The following is a 15,461-nucleotide window of genomic DNA, read 5'->3' as shown; positions in this document are numbered from 1 at the left end:
CTGCGCAGTACATTGGAACAAAGGACAGCGTCATTGAGACTTTTCCCTGACGGTTGAATATGTACAAAAATGCAAATAAGGTTCTTGAATGACAAAGCTTCAATAAAATATTTCTCCGCAACTTGTTATTTTAATTGCCTTTACATTTTTCATCATGCACTGCTTTGCTGGTTTCGAACTGATATGGTTCTAACGTTCGTGAGATATTTTTTTTTAAATTAATTAATAGTGAATGAAGCATGGAAGCATTGATATCAGTTATTTCGGGCACAATGTATGGGACATACGAGCATATTCTTGTATGAAAAAAATACATATTTTACGTGTCTTAACAGTGCGTAGAGTTTAAGAATTCGTTTGCAGTATCTTTGGCAATGGCAGTGCAGTTATTATTCATGTATTTGATACCTTAATAAATTTCATGAGAAGGAGGCCGAGCTGCAACGTAAGCTCCCCCCCCCCCCCCCCCCCCCACGAACAAAATTGCTGGCTACGCTACTGCTTGGAGTGTACTTCAATAGCTCTCTGAGTTCCTTGCCCCACGCTCAACCGACGAGGCAGCCTGCACTTCGAATGCTTGGGACAGTATGTCGGGTGACGAGAGCCTTCAAGCAACCTGGGTTATTTATAACTTTATATAAGAGCGTGTGGCTTCCAGGCCTTAAAGGGACACTAAAGGTTACTATTAATTCAACGTGGACTGTTGAAATACCACCCCAGAAACCTCGAAACGCTTGTTTCGTGCCAAGGAGAGACTTATTTTAAGAGAAAATGCGTTTTGAAGCGTCCGCGTGCCTCTAGCACAGTTTAAATCGCCCGCCCTCCGATCGAGGAGAAGTGACATCACGGTCTCATAGTGACGTTGCGCCGTCGGTGAGTGGAACGGCGTCCACAGACGGCGCTACGGCTTTTCTGCGCAAAACGCGAACGCGCGGCCAGAAACGGAGCCAAGACAGAGCCAACAGCAGAGTGAAAGCGGCAGCATGGCGGCAGTATGATGGCTAGCGGAACGAGAAACGCGCGACCATAAGCTGGTACCTCATTCTATGACGTAAACTTCGACGCTCGTCGCGATGGACCCTGACAACGACACATTGGCTCGCGATGCTGGGCTCAACTTCAGCGATTTGAGCACTGACGAGCGCGACCTGCTGCTGAGGGCTCGCGCTGCCGGCGTCGTTGCGTACTACGACGGCGCCCTCGACACCGGCTCTCCGGAGCGGGAAAGCATCGAGGGGAGCAGCGATGCGACCTCGGGCGAAGAAGACGGTATGGACATGCCGTCGCGACTTTCAAGCACAGACTGGTACGTACAGATGCTTGTTATTACGTGCTGCATCGGTCGCTTAGAAACGTTACCTGCAATTCGCAATGCGCAGTTAAATCTAATCGAAACCTGCTCGTTTTCTCCTTTGCGGCCAGCTATGGCGCGGCGTGTCATTTTCGTGTTTTAACAATTGAAAGCATTTCAGGGCCAAGCCCTAAACAAGCACGGTGCCTGTAGCTTCGTGTTGGATGGACCTGAGTCGAGCTGTCAACAGTGCCGGACGCAACATTGCGAATTGCGTGTGTAATCTGTACCGGCTTCTGGTTCGTGCATTGCTGTTACTTTTGCATTACACATTACAGGTGCGAATGTGGGCACTGCCAGGTGCTCGCGAACTTCCTCGAGCACGAGTGTCTGTGCTGTCGCGAGATGGGTGCACCCGTAAGTCTCGCCCAACCGCAGGGTTGCATCACGGAACATCCAGACTTTAATGTTCTGTGTTTGAACGTTGCCGTGCTCCGTGTGGCCTACCTGGAACTTCGTTCATGGGGGCACACCATGGAAGATGAAATGCACAAGTAAGTTCTTGTTCTTGCACAGCTTTCTTTGGACCAATGAAATAAACGTGCATCGCTAAAACACATAGCTTATTAACCAAGCAAACACGTCAACTTTTTTAAATGCTGTTCGCCTACTCGGGTTGTTTTGGAAGGGACAAACAGAGAACATGAACTATTTCTTTCAGTATGTTAACAGAATTAGTTTGCAAACACAGCAAGGTCAAGACTTCCAGTCGACAATTGTTGGCATCAGAAATGAAAATTTTTTGCACATCAAATCTCTAGGTGTGTGTAGGGCAGGAGAGCATACATCAGGCACTTACCCAAGGAGGGGCCCGGGGGGGGGGGGGGGGGTGCCCGCCTTTCTCCTCCCGGCCACGCCTAAAGCACCGCCAAATCAATCTTGAGACTTGCCAGCTATTCCGTGGTCAACACTGGGCTGCTGTTACAGTATTGTTATGGCCAAGGCATAGAAGCGATCCCTGATCAGGTCAAGGGAAAGGTAAAAGTCACTGAACTGAGGGCATGAAATAGACCGATATTCTCCCACCTAAAGAATGGCGGAATGTTTTCGCCTTTCTCATTATTTTGATGTTTGTTTCAAAATCTGAAGGTGCTGCCATTAGAAAGGCCCCATTGATATATTTTCATCGATCTACATTTCCTAGTGATCCCTAAAAATTTCAAAATTTGAATCAAACCTTGCAATAACTCTTGAACCCATAAGCAATGTGAATGTCACCTGTTACCTCGTCTGGTTTTTCCCTTGAATGTAGAGTATTTTTCGTGGAAAAGTGGCAACGGGAAAAAGAGTTGCAAAAATGAAAAAAATTAAGCCGTTGTTTATGAAAATATTTATGGATGAAAATCTTTTTATTTAAAAAGGAAGTAGAGAAAACGCCGCCGGAAGTGGAGAATGATTCCGTGCGTTTTGAATTGCTCTTCTACAGTTATCAGTCAAGCCGCCCGACGTAGGCACTTATTTGCTGTGCCTATGTGGGCGCTTTTCTAACCTTCCACGGCGTGCCTCATAATCAGAATTATGGGGCACATGAAAACCCCATAATAATAACCTTCCACGGTGGGCGCAGTACGTCTACAACCATAGCGTCCTGTGCTCCACACGGTTGTATGGGACTAGCGGCCACGCATCATTACACAACTTCCCAAATAACACTACGAGTCGGTTTTGACATAGAGTTTCGAACAATAAGTAACTCTGGTGCTTCAATTGTTGAGCCACCATAGAAATGATGGAAGTACACGTATTTGTCTGATCTTCGTGTTTGTGGATTTGTTTATCACAACTTGTATGCATTCATTGTCATAAATTTCAAAGCAATGTATACTTTTCCAAGTGCAGAAGATGCTACAAACGCAAACAATCACTGCTAATTGCGACGGTTCAGCTTGTCGAGGTGGCCAAATCGAAACGCGCCTAGCATCTCAAAGTACTGGCGTGCCCGCAATAAATTCATGAGGGCGTTGTCACGTGTCGATGCGGACCACCGCAGCATAATGATTTCAGTATCGAACGTCTATGCCTAGCGGTCCTGTGTTTGAATCCTGCGGTCGTACAATTTTAATAATGTTTGTTTATTTAATTATTTACTGTGCGGTACATTGTCGAAAATGACGAGTTTGCAAAGCCGTATGAAGCCGAAAGAATGAAGTTTAGGCAAATCCGTGTACTTCCCATAATTGCCATGCTGGCTCAACTGCTCCCATTGCAGCTCCCTTAGACACGACCCCCAGAGTTCTATCTAGTAATTATTGTGTGAAACTCCAGGGGCCTTAGTACTTCACTTGGTAGAGCAGGAAACGAGGGACCTAAAAGAACTGCGATTGTTCTGCAAACACATCTTTCACTATAATTCATCCAGAGCTACTTAGAAAAACACTACTAGAAATCTTCATTTTGCTTGTTCTTGGCAGTGCCGTTTCTGTGCCTCTTTCCTGCGTGAGTTTGTTGTTTCTTTCTTCTTGTTCACCTTGTTTCTTTTCCATTTTGTGGGTTTGCGACGCGCCTTTAAGTGAGTGATGGAAAATTTTAAAGTTTGTACTAGTAAAAGTAGACCCGCCCCCGATTTTGCATAGAAACCTTGGGTGTTCCCCCCCTAGCAGAAAAAAAATTCCGGGTATGTGCCTGGCATAAATATAGTTTGATCAAGCTGATGCTCATCCAGGAGGCCGCAGGTACCACCGGGGAGACGTCTATAGTTTTTTGTTGTAAAGTTGATCTTCCAAATGAATCCAAATATGTTTCTGATGCTCTTAATGCAATTCATATTGCATACAGTTGTTACACCCAGATTGTTACTCCTCTGGTGCACCTAATTTCAGCATTGGTTAAGAAACAGCTGCACATCAAAGCATTGTCTCATTTACAATGGTCATGCGCACTGCATTATTAACATTATTTGCCATAGTGGCCTCATCACACACTTTGGAATTGTCAAGGGTTCACTCAGGAATACTTAGTCGGTTTGTCTGTAGGCATCATTTTTCTATTTTTTTTTAGCCAGCCTTCTCATTGTGACATTGTGCCACTAAGCCTCTTGATGTACACATACTGCATGACATATCTCAACAGCAAAGCTAATAGATGTTGAAACAGCTGTTTGGCAAAACACTTTGTTTATTCATGCAGTGATAGAAGCAGTTCAGGATGGTTAGGAATTTAGAAGAAATCCAACAAACAGCAGATAAGTCTGTATTTATTTACAAGGACTATTGATCTATAATGACTGCTACATATTAAAAATGACAGTTAGAATGCTAGATACACACAATAAAAGTACAAATGGACAGTTGAGTATGCTCATTCATAAAGTAATGCAGCAAAACAGGTCAAGGTTTATGCGTACAAAATATCTTTGGGTTGAAAGTGGCAAAATGGGCGGCAACAAGATGTAGCGGATGGGTAGAAGAATAGTTCGTGTTTTTAAAAAATTGCTAATACACATGGTTGACATGGATGGATTCACTGACACCAACAGGAACCTCCTAATAGAACTGTGAGCAACACATTCATGTTATAGTAAACATGCGAACAATGAAAAACTGATATCACATTGGATTTGTACACTGGCTGTCGACTGCTACCTAATGTTGAAGTAAAGTCATGGCACATTATGTAACGTAATATATGAGCAGGGAACTAGCCACTTAAAAAGACATTATAAATGTATTTACATTGAACATGGAGCAGTTTTATGAGAAAAAAGAATTGTAGGGAGAGAGCACCCCCTTCTAGGCTTGTGAAGTAAAGCCACTATACTCCAGCTGGCTGACGAATAGATCTACAACTGTGCTTGTTTACTTTCAGTGCCTGGTGGGCACTTATTTAACATGGGATGCAAGTTTAACTGAGGCCACAAAAAATTGTATTAATAATATCAATAAAAAAATGCTTGGGGGCCATAGCCTGCAGCCTCTTCCACAGAGGCTACTCACAGCATCAATCCATCCAACCAAGTGAAATGCCTTCAATTCACTCAATGTTTCTATGCAAGTGTGTAATAATTGTTTTGTATTTTTTTTCTTTACAGAAGGTACCGGTACACAGCGTACAGGCAATTTGTGCGCTGGCTGTGGGGGCGGCTTCGAAAAGGCGAACGTTTTGTGTTGCCATCGTGTGCTGTCGCGAAAATTCGGGTGACGTTTCCCACAGAAACGCCCACAGGATTCAAGTACCCAGAGTCTTAGAGGGAAAGAAAATTGTGGAAGCAGCGCAGTGTCATCGATAAATCGCAGTGCACATTTGAGTTCCTCATCAGATATCGAAAAATGTTCTGCTTACCTGTCAGCAGGTGTCACTAGTCACAAGGTTGTCGGTTTTTTAAAGCTAAAGTGCTGAGCAGTAAAACATTCTGTATTCTTGTTGATGATGTGTTTCGTCACTGAAGACATAATGGAAAAGTTAGTGATGACTAGAATGCCAGCGATATGGCAGAGTAGGAAGAATCATGTGTGCATGTTTAACTCTTTCCTTACCAGGACTTAGGAAATCAAGCAATTTGACATATTGTTTACACGTTTCATCAGAACAGGAAATAACAATGTTCTCTCCTGTCTGGCTGTTTCCTTTGTTTTGGCATTGTTTTCTAAAGCGACACAACAAAGTAATTTCTTACAACCACACTAACGGTGCACTCGCTCAAAGTGAAGCTACATTTGCCCGTCTAACTAGCATACAAGCTAACATTTTTGTATCGTATGGGTTGCGGCTAGTGCTTTTGGAATGAAATGATCACTTTGAAAATGAGCGCATTGTTAACGGTCAGGGAACAGTCAAGAAAATGTGTGATGCCGATCTGTGCACTGCATCAGAACTTGAGGAACCGTGCTTTGTGTGCAGCTACAAGGTCTCTCTTGGGCACTGTTTGGTCATTCCGAGATGAGAATGCAGCTGGAACACTTTCCTCTACTTGTGCAAGTGCTTTGGAGAATGTTTCATACTCTGCGCACAGCTCCATCACTTTCTTGTGCAGGTCTTTCACATAGTCTAAAAAAAAGAAAAGTTCAACAGATTATTGCATTTCTTCCCTTTCATACCTGCACACACCTAAAAGGGGGGACGTCCTAAGGCATATACAAACACTCCATATACTAGAGTTCATCCAGGAATAAGGTTACCATCAATTTCACAAACAGACAACATTGTTTAATCTCATAAAAATTAACATCATTGGAAAAGTGAAACTTTACTCTATTTTTCTACATAATCGCCATCTTTTTTCTACGCATTTTTGCAGAGTGCTCCAATTTTTGTACCCCAATGTCATAGACCTCCGCCGCCAGCCCATTGAGGAAACGTTTCACCTCTTTGACTTCATTGTTGCTCCGGAAGCATTGGCCATTCAAATGTTCCACGTTATGTATCGCAAAGTGTCTGTCATTGCACCCTTTCAGTGACACATCTCTATGATGTACAGCTTTTGGCAGTACATGGCAATCTTGAGCAAAATTCCACTGATCTGGCGAAATGTCTTCATTGGACAGACTGCCATGAAGGTTAAGAAAATTTCTGTGAAAAACAGCTGTCGCAGTAACTTCACTCTCCATTGCAAGAGACATCGATGCTTTTGGTAGACAGTACAGCAGGACTAAAACATTCCCTTTTTTACAAACATTGCTGCATAACATATTGCAATAGTAGGCAAAGCATAGCACAGCAAGTATTTTCAAATTGACTTGCCAAATGTGGGAGCTGTCTTGAGTGCACATGCTGTTGAGGTACTTTGCCTGACCTTGGAGGACTTTACGCGCCACTGTTCTGCACCATCACAGCTCCTTCCTTGCTCTCGCTGGGAGTTCTCATTGAAATGAAGCGCAGCAATCAGTGTGCTAGAAAATTATTTTGTCTCAGCATTAATAATCCACTGTAGTTTCATTGCTAGAACATTAGCTTATGCAAACTCACCGGGCCTTCATGCCTTCATATGTGAATGCAGTTGACTTCGGGGCAAAACCATTCAGAACACTGTGGAAGGACTCCAGGCTGTATGTCTGAACAGATGGTGACAACTGGCGGATGTCTTTCAGCAACAGTGGTGCTGCCACAATGCGCTCAATTTGCTTGTAGGCTGGAGAGTCTGACAAGAAAGGGAATTATAAATACAGCTCTTTCATGCACTTTATCTTGGTGCTCTTTGGTTATTTATGCCTACCAGCAGTGAGCCATCGCATGCGGCGGGATTGTCCATGAAGACAGCGGGGGTACAGGCCACCATGTCCTTCATGTCTGTTCTTAATGTGGTTCAGCATGCTACTCCATGCTGCCACCAGCATGTCCCCGTTGCCACCGCAAGCGCATGCACACCAGTACAGGTGGTTGGTGATGGCTTGAGTCCATTCTGTAATGTCACTGCATCCAGCCCTTCGGGAAGCTGCAGTCAGCTTTTTCCTGATGCCTGCAACAAGGCAACGGCACAATACACTATTGCTCCATGTCAGGTGGATCTGCATTTTGCGTACCATAAGCCTCGTAAAGATATAGCAGCACTGGTGTGCATTGTATGAACCAAGGTTGCAAGCAAACTCATTAAAGGAATCATGTGCCTGAGAATATAACCAAGGCTGATACAGCTTGAATACTAAAGGGGTATGAACAGAGGAGCCATGAGGGCAGTGAATAGCCTACCGCGATAAAAGCCATACCACTCCTTGAAAATCCCAAATCAACTTCCTGTAGGAGCTGAACGAACAATGTGCACACAACAGGCATGTAGTAGTATTTGTTTATGGACTAGTTCAGTTTCAGGAAATTTAAATATAGTGTAAAGAACAACGCAGACAAATGGGCCAAGTGCTGAATAAGAAGTACGACTTTTTACAAAGCACAATTGTTCCTCCTTATCTGAAATCCTTTTCTGGTGAAATTTGACACGCTAAAGAATTTATGCTTCGTACTGAAATTTTTTTCATCACCAGGGTTAGCCATGATCATGATCGCATGACAAGTGTATGACGACACTCATGAGACATGGACGATGAAATTATGAATAATGATGCCGATGGAATGATGAAGGCAGTACAACGAAAGTATCATGATCACGATGGGGTGACGAAAGCAGTATAATGAGCACATTACGACAAACGTGGCCATGTTGCAATAACCATCACAGCAGCGGTATAATCGTGATTGTATGAATTTCCTTTTCTTAGCATACGTATCCACTGAACAATCCATTATACAATGGCATGTACATTCAGTAAGTGCACTAGGTGACGCACAGGCCATCTGTTGCAAGCGAACAACATGAATTTTTTCGTACCCTTTGCAACATGCCACACATCGAAGTGATGATCGATGTCCGGATGTTGCAGCCGCATGTGCTTCTTAATTCCCGAGTGGCGGTCCGTAGTCAATGAGCCCACAGTCACGCCTTGCTCAGAAAGAAATTTGAGGCCTCTTACGAGGCCCTCTTTTTCCATTTGGGCACTTGCCTGCACTTGTTCACTCTGCAAAACAGGAATGCACAGAAAACACCGCTGGTATTGATATCATCATCAGCCTGGCTATGCCCACTGCAGGGCAAAGGCCTCTCCTATGCTTCGCCCACCCCGGTCATGTACTAATTGTGGCCATGTTGTCCCTCCAAACTTCTTAATCCCATCCGCCCACCTAACTTTCTGCTGCCTCCTGCTTTGGAGTCCTTGGAGTCCCCTTTCTTATGGATTAAGATTATGTTGGCGTCCTTCCAAGATTCTGGTACACTTGAGGTCATGAGGCATTGCGTATACAGGGTGGCCAGTTTTTGTAGAATAATCTGCCCACCAACCTTCAATAAATCTACTGTTACCTGATCCTCTCCAGCTGCCTTCCCCTTTGCATAGCTCCCAAGGCTTTCTGTACTTCTTCTGGCGTTACTTGTGGGATTTCAAATTACTCTAGACTATTCTCTCTTCCATTATCATCGTGGGTGCTACTGGTACTGTATAAATCTGTATAGAACTCCTCAGCCACTTGAGCTATCTCGTCCATATTAGTAATGATATTGCCGGCTTTGTCTCTTAATGCATACATCTTATTCTTGCCTATTCCTAGTTTCTTCTTCATTGCTTTTAGGCTTCCTCCATTCTTGAGAGCATCTTCAATTCTATCCATATTACACTTCCTTATGTCAGCTGTCTTTCGCTTGTTGATTAACTTGGAAAGTTCTGCTAGTTCTTTTCTAGCTGTAGGGTTAGAGGCTTTCATACATTGGTGTTTCTCATTCAGCGCCTGGTATTTCAGGTATTAATATACAGCCTGAAAAATGTAATCGTAGCAATACCCAGTTCAGAAATCTCGAAAGAAGGACCACCTCTTTACTGCGATGAGCCACTGAACGGCTCGGATTGCATGTCAACGTTGCATGCCATATTTTAGTTGGCTGGGGTAAATGTTGCTTGCATAATAAGACCTATCATGAAAGCATCTGAACTGCTTTTTGCTTGACTTACCTCCTTCACTTGAACTTGCTCTGTATGTACGATTTTTCTCTTTTTAGGGCACAGGAAGGAGTATGAGAGGAACTTGGCGCTGTAGCCAGGGGAATCACATCGCCCATCCCCGCAAAGCTGCAGGCTGGTATCGCTGAGCTCTGTCAGCAAAGATTTCTGATGCTCATCCCAGACCTGTAAGGAATTCACGAGTAGAGTTCAAGCACAAAAGTGGCACAGGGGACAGAGAGGTTTGCTAAAAGAATTCATGCTGTTAATGAGCATGGGAAGGTTAAAACTGCGCAAAAAAACAAATACAAGTAGAAGGAACACACAATACACCATGAGTGCAGACTTGTGTATTCCTTTGCTTCCCCTAGTTTGTTCATGCAGTTTTAACCTTCCTTTAAGTGTGAACCAACTAGTTAGCAAGAAAGTCCTAATGAGTGCGCTTCACAGTGATTCAAAATGTGACTGGGGACGAGGACATAAATAGATGCTTGAAAGAACGGAACATTGGGCAAGTTGGTTGCATTCATAGTAACGGGCAGATCGAACGATGAGGACAAACAACTGCGCAGGACGAGCACTGAACTCCAACTGCATTTTATTCACAGAAATTGCTTGTTTTAATAGAAAAGAAGATACGTGAACCCAGCTATGACACGACGATAACGACAGTAGAAAGAGATACAAACCTTGAGGATAACGCAGACTTATAAATGCAACAAAACTGATCAGGTACATTAAAAAGTGACACTAGTTAAAAATCATTGCTTGTCAAAAACTATGCAAGGTTACTTGCTTTCTAAATGTGATACCGATGTCTGCCTGATGCACGCGATTCCTTTTTTATGTATGTGCTATACCTCAACTAGTTCACATGCCAATTTTTAGTGATGCTGATGTGATTTTGCAGCACGGAAATCAGAGGACCCACAAGCTGGCAGAGGCATGCAACATAAAGAAAAGAGGAATCATGCGTGTCAGCCAGACATCAATATCTGTTTTACAATCCAAAGTAACCTTGTCGCACAAGGACTGGTCAGGTGCATAGTTTTTGAGAACGTGATTTTCAACTAGTCTCTCACATTTTCATGCACCTGGTGTCCACACATACGTTATTTATATCTTTAAATCCGTGTTGTCCTTGCGGTTTGTTTCCATCTGTCTTTTTGTTCATCTTGTATAATAGCTGGATTTCCTTCTTGTGTAATAGCTGGGTTTACTAACTTTTGTTTGTATTCCAACAGGCGTTTTTTGGGAATTAAATGTAGTTATATCGGGGATCATTCCGCACAGTTTGTTGTCCTCATCGTTTGTGCTGCACATTACCATAAGTCGACAAGCAGAGAAGGCCAGCCTGTGACATTACATTGAGACGGTCTATTACAAACGATAGTGTAAATGCATTGTACACTGGAAACAAAGGAATAATGAAGTGCAGCACAGATTAATTAAGCACCAGTGAAAACATGACTTGCTATTGCCTGCACAGCATGCCCATGATCGTCGAAGACAGCATTTATTTCTGCAGTAATGAGATAGGTGGATTGCTCATTCACAGTGTGCCTTCCCACACTATCTGGGCTTCTTCAAACAAAGATTGCACCCCACAGGCATGACAACGATTCACTAAAATGCCTAGTTCATCATTGTGCACATTGTTATTGTGCTCATGCAGGGAGTCATTTAAACATAATGCATCTGCTGCCTGGCAACACATTTGCATTTTATTTTGTGTTGCATTGGAAATATAGTGTTTATGTGGGATGGAAGGTAACTATTTGCACTCCTACATGCTGTTCGATATTTTTTTAAGGCAGGAAACAAGATGCATGTAGGGTGTTAGTAATACCTTGTCATACTTGCAAGTTAACCTTTCTGCCTAACAGCCAGAAACATAAGCTTGTCATGTTTTCATTGGTGTTCTATCTATGCTGCACTTCAATTCTTTGTTTCTAGCATACGGCATGTACATGTGTAGCACATGTATAATACAGAGACCCATCAGAAAGGCAGTGCCTGTCCTCGCCTACTCATTGATTTTTGTTCTTGTCCCAAGTAGTGCAGTTACATTTTCAATTATGCAGGACAAATTTGCTGAATTTCTCACATTACGAAGTTACATTCTTCAGCCATACTCATCTGAGCCACCAATGCATTACATTAGCTTACACAGTACTACCAGGACCAGTTTTCACCGAATAGCCTTATGAAAAAAATATATCCTTTGGCTGAAGGAAATGCTTTCCTGCAACAACCAACACTTACAATTTTTTTCAGTGACATTCCTGGCAGCAATAGAAGAAAGGAAAAAAATTGATGTTGGTTCCCTTGGCGTGGAATGCCAAAGTCTGTAAAAGCTGTAATATCAGCGATATAGAGGTTCTGAATAAAATGAAAATGGCAATCCAATTTACTGTTCTTTCATTACTGATGCAATGAACTGCACAACATCATAATAATGTATGTTCACATTGGTGAAAGTAATACGCAACCGTACGTTGGAACACTGGACCCAACCAGATCGACGACACAAGCGATTACACAAATGGGACCAAGAAATGAAATTTCGTATGCCTCACAAGTTCAAAAAAAGCCACACAAGCACGGTGCACCGGATTCGCCATGGTGTCGCATTCACCAACTGTTATAGACATACGATAGGTGCCAGTGATACTAGCCCAAACTGAATACTGCGCGGCCCCAGAAACACTTGAACATACATTTTGCGTGTGTCCCGCGTACACGCAACAGCGACAGCAAATGGTCTCTTCCATTGCAGCGATCCATAAGAGACCGCTATCAGACGAGTTTCTTCTAGGTCCTTGGCCTAATGCAAACAGCGCAGCCCTGGTAACAAGTGCCGCTATAGCTTTTCTCCAAGCCACTGAGCTGGAGGCAAGGCTTTAGAGATGCCACAACTCTGTGAATTTGTCTATACGCATCTCTTCCTTATACCATCATCACTCATCAGCCCTTTTCCTCCCCGTCCCTTCTCCCCAGTGTAGAGTAGCAGGCCAGAGCAAGTTATAGCTCAGGCCGACCTCTCTGCCTTTCTGTAAATAAATTTCTCTCTCTCTCTCTTGGTGAAAGTAAGCTTAGAACTAATACTCAGGTTCGAAATAAAGTGCCTTTTGAGCATATTTGAATGGTGCCAGAGGTACTGCAGGTTGGCATTATGAAAAGTGGAAGCTGTGCATTTACCGTGGTGACTGAAGGAAGAAGGTATGCCTTCTGGTAATTGAAGAAAGCCTGGTCGCTCATGACTTGCACACCCATCAGCCGCATCATCCTGAGAGCACTAGTAGGACTTGAGCCGGAAAAAAAGCAGAGCCGTTGCCAGGTCGATGTTGCCCCTCGGCTTGGTTCCAACAAGTGGCTGGCTGGACCACGTATGCACATGTGCGTGTGGACATTCAGTTTCTGCTGTAATGCGTGTGCCAGTGTAAAACAGCTTCACTGTGCACGAAGCTGATAAACAAGTGCGGCACTGACTCAGAAGGGTGACCAGGCAGGTGCTGTGGACAAGAAAGTAGTCCTTCCGGTTTGCATGCGCATCTTCGTCGCTTCTGGAAAAGGAAGTGCTCACTGTCAGGTTTCACAAATATATGCATTTGACAATACACACTGTTTACACCATGATTAATAAATTGCCTCACTATATCTGGGAGGTACTGTTCCATAAATTATGCTGCACCAATTACTCCAGGAAACACTTCTTGTGATGACACTCATAATAGAAAGCGCTAGAAATAATTTTGTGAAAGTTTCATCCTGATTGTGAGGGTTTTTTTCCTTATAAATTCTAACGGTAATCTTGAACCTTGCTCTCTAATTTGTGTTGATTAAAGTTGCAAAAAACACTGTCCAAAGTCAAGCTCCAAGACTTATGGCATTTGAGCTGTTTTTTGCAAAGGGGAATGGTTCTAAGAAACGGAATTAGTGTCGGGAGTTGCTACTTCATCTCTTTATCATTGCATGTCACTATTATTGAGCATGGGTTCCTATGTAGTAAAATATAAGTCCCGCTCACTCATCAGCTAATGTTGCATCCAAGGTACAAGTCGAGTTGTCTGGCTCATATGTCGTGTCATGCCTGTCAGCTTTGCAAGCTACCGGTGATGCATCAGGTGAGGTGAGAAAGCTGGCCTCCTGTCTAGATGTTTGTCGCCGTCGCTTGGCTCCATCAGCTCTTCGAGCACTATAACGCCTCTTCACAGGTGTTGACGTCACGGGCTTCCTTCGCCTGCAAACCTGCGTTCCCTTTTCCTTTGTTTCCTTCATTGTTGTGTTGACTTGAACTCCTGCAATAAAAGTCACGTTGGAAAAAGGCTATTCAACTGACCATTGTAGGTGAGAATTGCTTTAACTATTACTGTAAATGGAAATGAGACCACCTGTGATCAAAATGAACATTCCTTGAATGTAAGTGCTGATGCCAACATTACCAGAAGCAAACTCACCAATGCTGTTGCCGGGCAGACGAACTTGTACAGATTTCGTATTTCCAACGCTACTGCAACTTTGTTCGGCAGGGCTCGACGAGAGGCTTGCATCTGTCCCCGCGTCACGAGTCGCCTAGAAAATAACGAACACGTCAGGTGCAACAAGTTTGTGCAGTGATTTCTGTCATTGCAGTCATCGAGCGAGAGCGCCAGTAATGGCCAGTTTTCGCGCATTTTGCGTACCTGTACGTCGCTTTTGTAGGAGGTGTCGACTGTCGAAGCGCTGGCTTGTGATTCGCTACGTTCAGCCTGAAAATACAAGCAACTTTATGTCATGGCTGTACATATTCGCACATTTGTAGCTTTTCATTCGTGGAAACAAAATGCCGCACTCACCGCCCCGTCTTCGTCCTGCAGTTGTTCTTGCGCTTCGGAGAATGCAGGCAAGACCGACGGAACAGCGCTACGGGAAAGTATTGCTTTGATAGGCACTCCAGACGACTTCAGTAAGTCGGCGTTCAACTCGTAATCCTCTGGAAGAAAGTGCAGCGAGCACACTACGCGATTTTTCGGCTCTTTGCCAAGGAGTTGTAGCAGAGGTACGGCACTTAACCACTTCGAACGGAGAGGTTCACTCCTTGGCACACGGTGATAGGTAACGTTGGATTCGCCGTTGCCCTTGCCCTTGGCCAAGTTCCGCGGACCGTTCGGGCATCCCACGACATCACATGGACGTGGCATTCTCGCTGCTTGTTCCAAATGAAAGTTTCACGAGCCAGCAGAACCCGCACAGCACGACGCGATACCGAAACTACTGAAACTCCAAAGCGTGCGCGGCGCAGAGTCGAGCGAAAAGGAAACCTTTCGACCACCCATACAGGGTAACGTCAAAATCTTATTTTTTGTTAGAATCGAGTAGACGTAGACAAGTAGCATTTTCTTCCGTCTTATAATCGAATGAAATGATATTTTTAATACGAGTAGTTGAGTATTAGTAACATAAATTACGGGGAAATCCTACGTCATCAGTTTAGTACCGGAATGTCGCTGGGGGGTCTCAATGCGTGTCATGCATTTTCCTCAAGTTCTCGGTTACTAAAGCTCTGTTCGCGATTATATTGACGCCTTAGACGTTCTAGAACATTGCTCTACAACTTTAACTTGACTTTTTGGTAACCTTTAGTGTCCCTTTAAGTATGCCTCCGTAGTTTGGGGCGCCACTTGTAGGTCAAATTGCGAACTTCTCGAAAGTGG

At 43.8% G+C, this 15,461-nt stretch overlaps 1 protein-coding gene, 1 long non-coding RNA gene and 1 pseudogene across 2 annotated transcripts; 1 reads left to right on the top strand and 2 right to left on the bottom strand.

Moving 5' to 3' along the window:
• The first annotated feature begins 978 nt into the window (after nucleotides 1–978).
• On the top strand, nucleotides 979–5,957 carry LOC135899168 (P2X purinoceptor 7-like). The gene is made up of 3 exons (XM_065428437.2): nucleotides 979–1,306; nucleotides 1,630–1,845; nucleotides 5,379–5,957. Exons 1-3 carry the CDS (start codon nucleotides 1,074–1,076, stop codon nucleotides 5,533–5,535), a joined length of 606 nt encoding a protein of 201 aa, XP_065284509.2. The 5' UTR covers nucleotides 979–1,073; the 3' UTR covers nucleotides 5,536–5,957.
• Nucleotides 5,958–6,936: 979 nt separating this feature from the next.
• LOC139060358 (uncharacterized) lies at nucleotides 6,937–14,046 on the bottom strand (annotated as a pseudogene).
• Nucleotides 14,047–14,230: 184 nt separating this feature from the next.
• On the bottom strand, nucleotides 14,231–15,012 carry LOC139060614 (uncharacterized). Its single transcript, XR_011514967.1, has 3 exons — nucleotides 14,604–15,012; nucleotides 14,451–14,516; nucleotides 14,231–14,340 (listed from the first exon to the last, which is right to left on the bottom strand). It is a non-coding gene; the product is annotated as an uncharacterized lncRNA (long non-coding RNA).
• Between the last annotated feature and the right edge of the window lie 449 nt (nucleotides 15,013–15,461).

The sequence above is a fragment of the Dermacentor albipictus genome, chromosome 5 (assembly GCF_038994185.2).
Source record: "Dermacentor albipictus isolate Rhodes 1998 colony chromosome 5, USDA_Dalb.pri_finalv2, whole genome shotgun sequence".
NCBI lineage: Eukaryota > Metazoa > Arthropoda > Arachnida > Ixodida > Ixodidae > Dermacentor > Dermacentor albipictus.
This window is presented reverse-complemented; position numbering and strand designations above follow the sequence as displayed.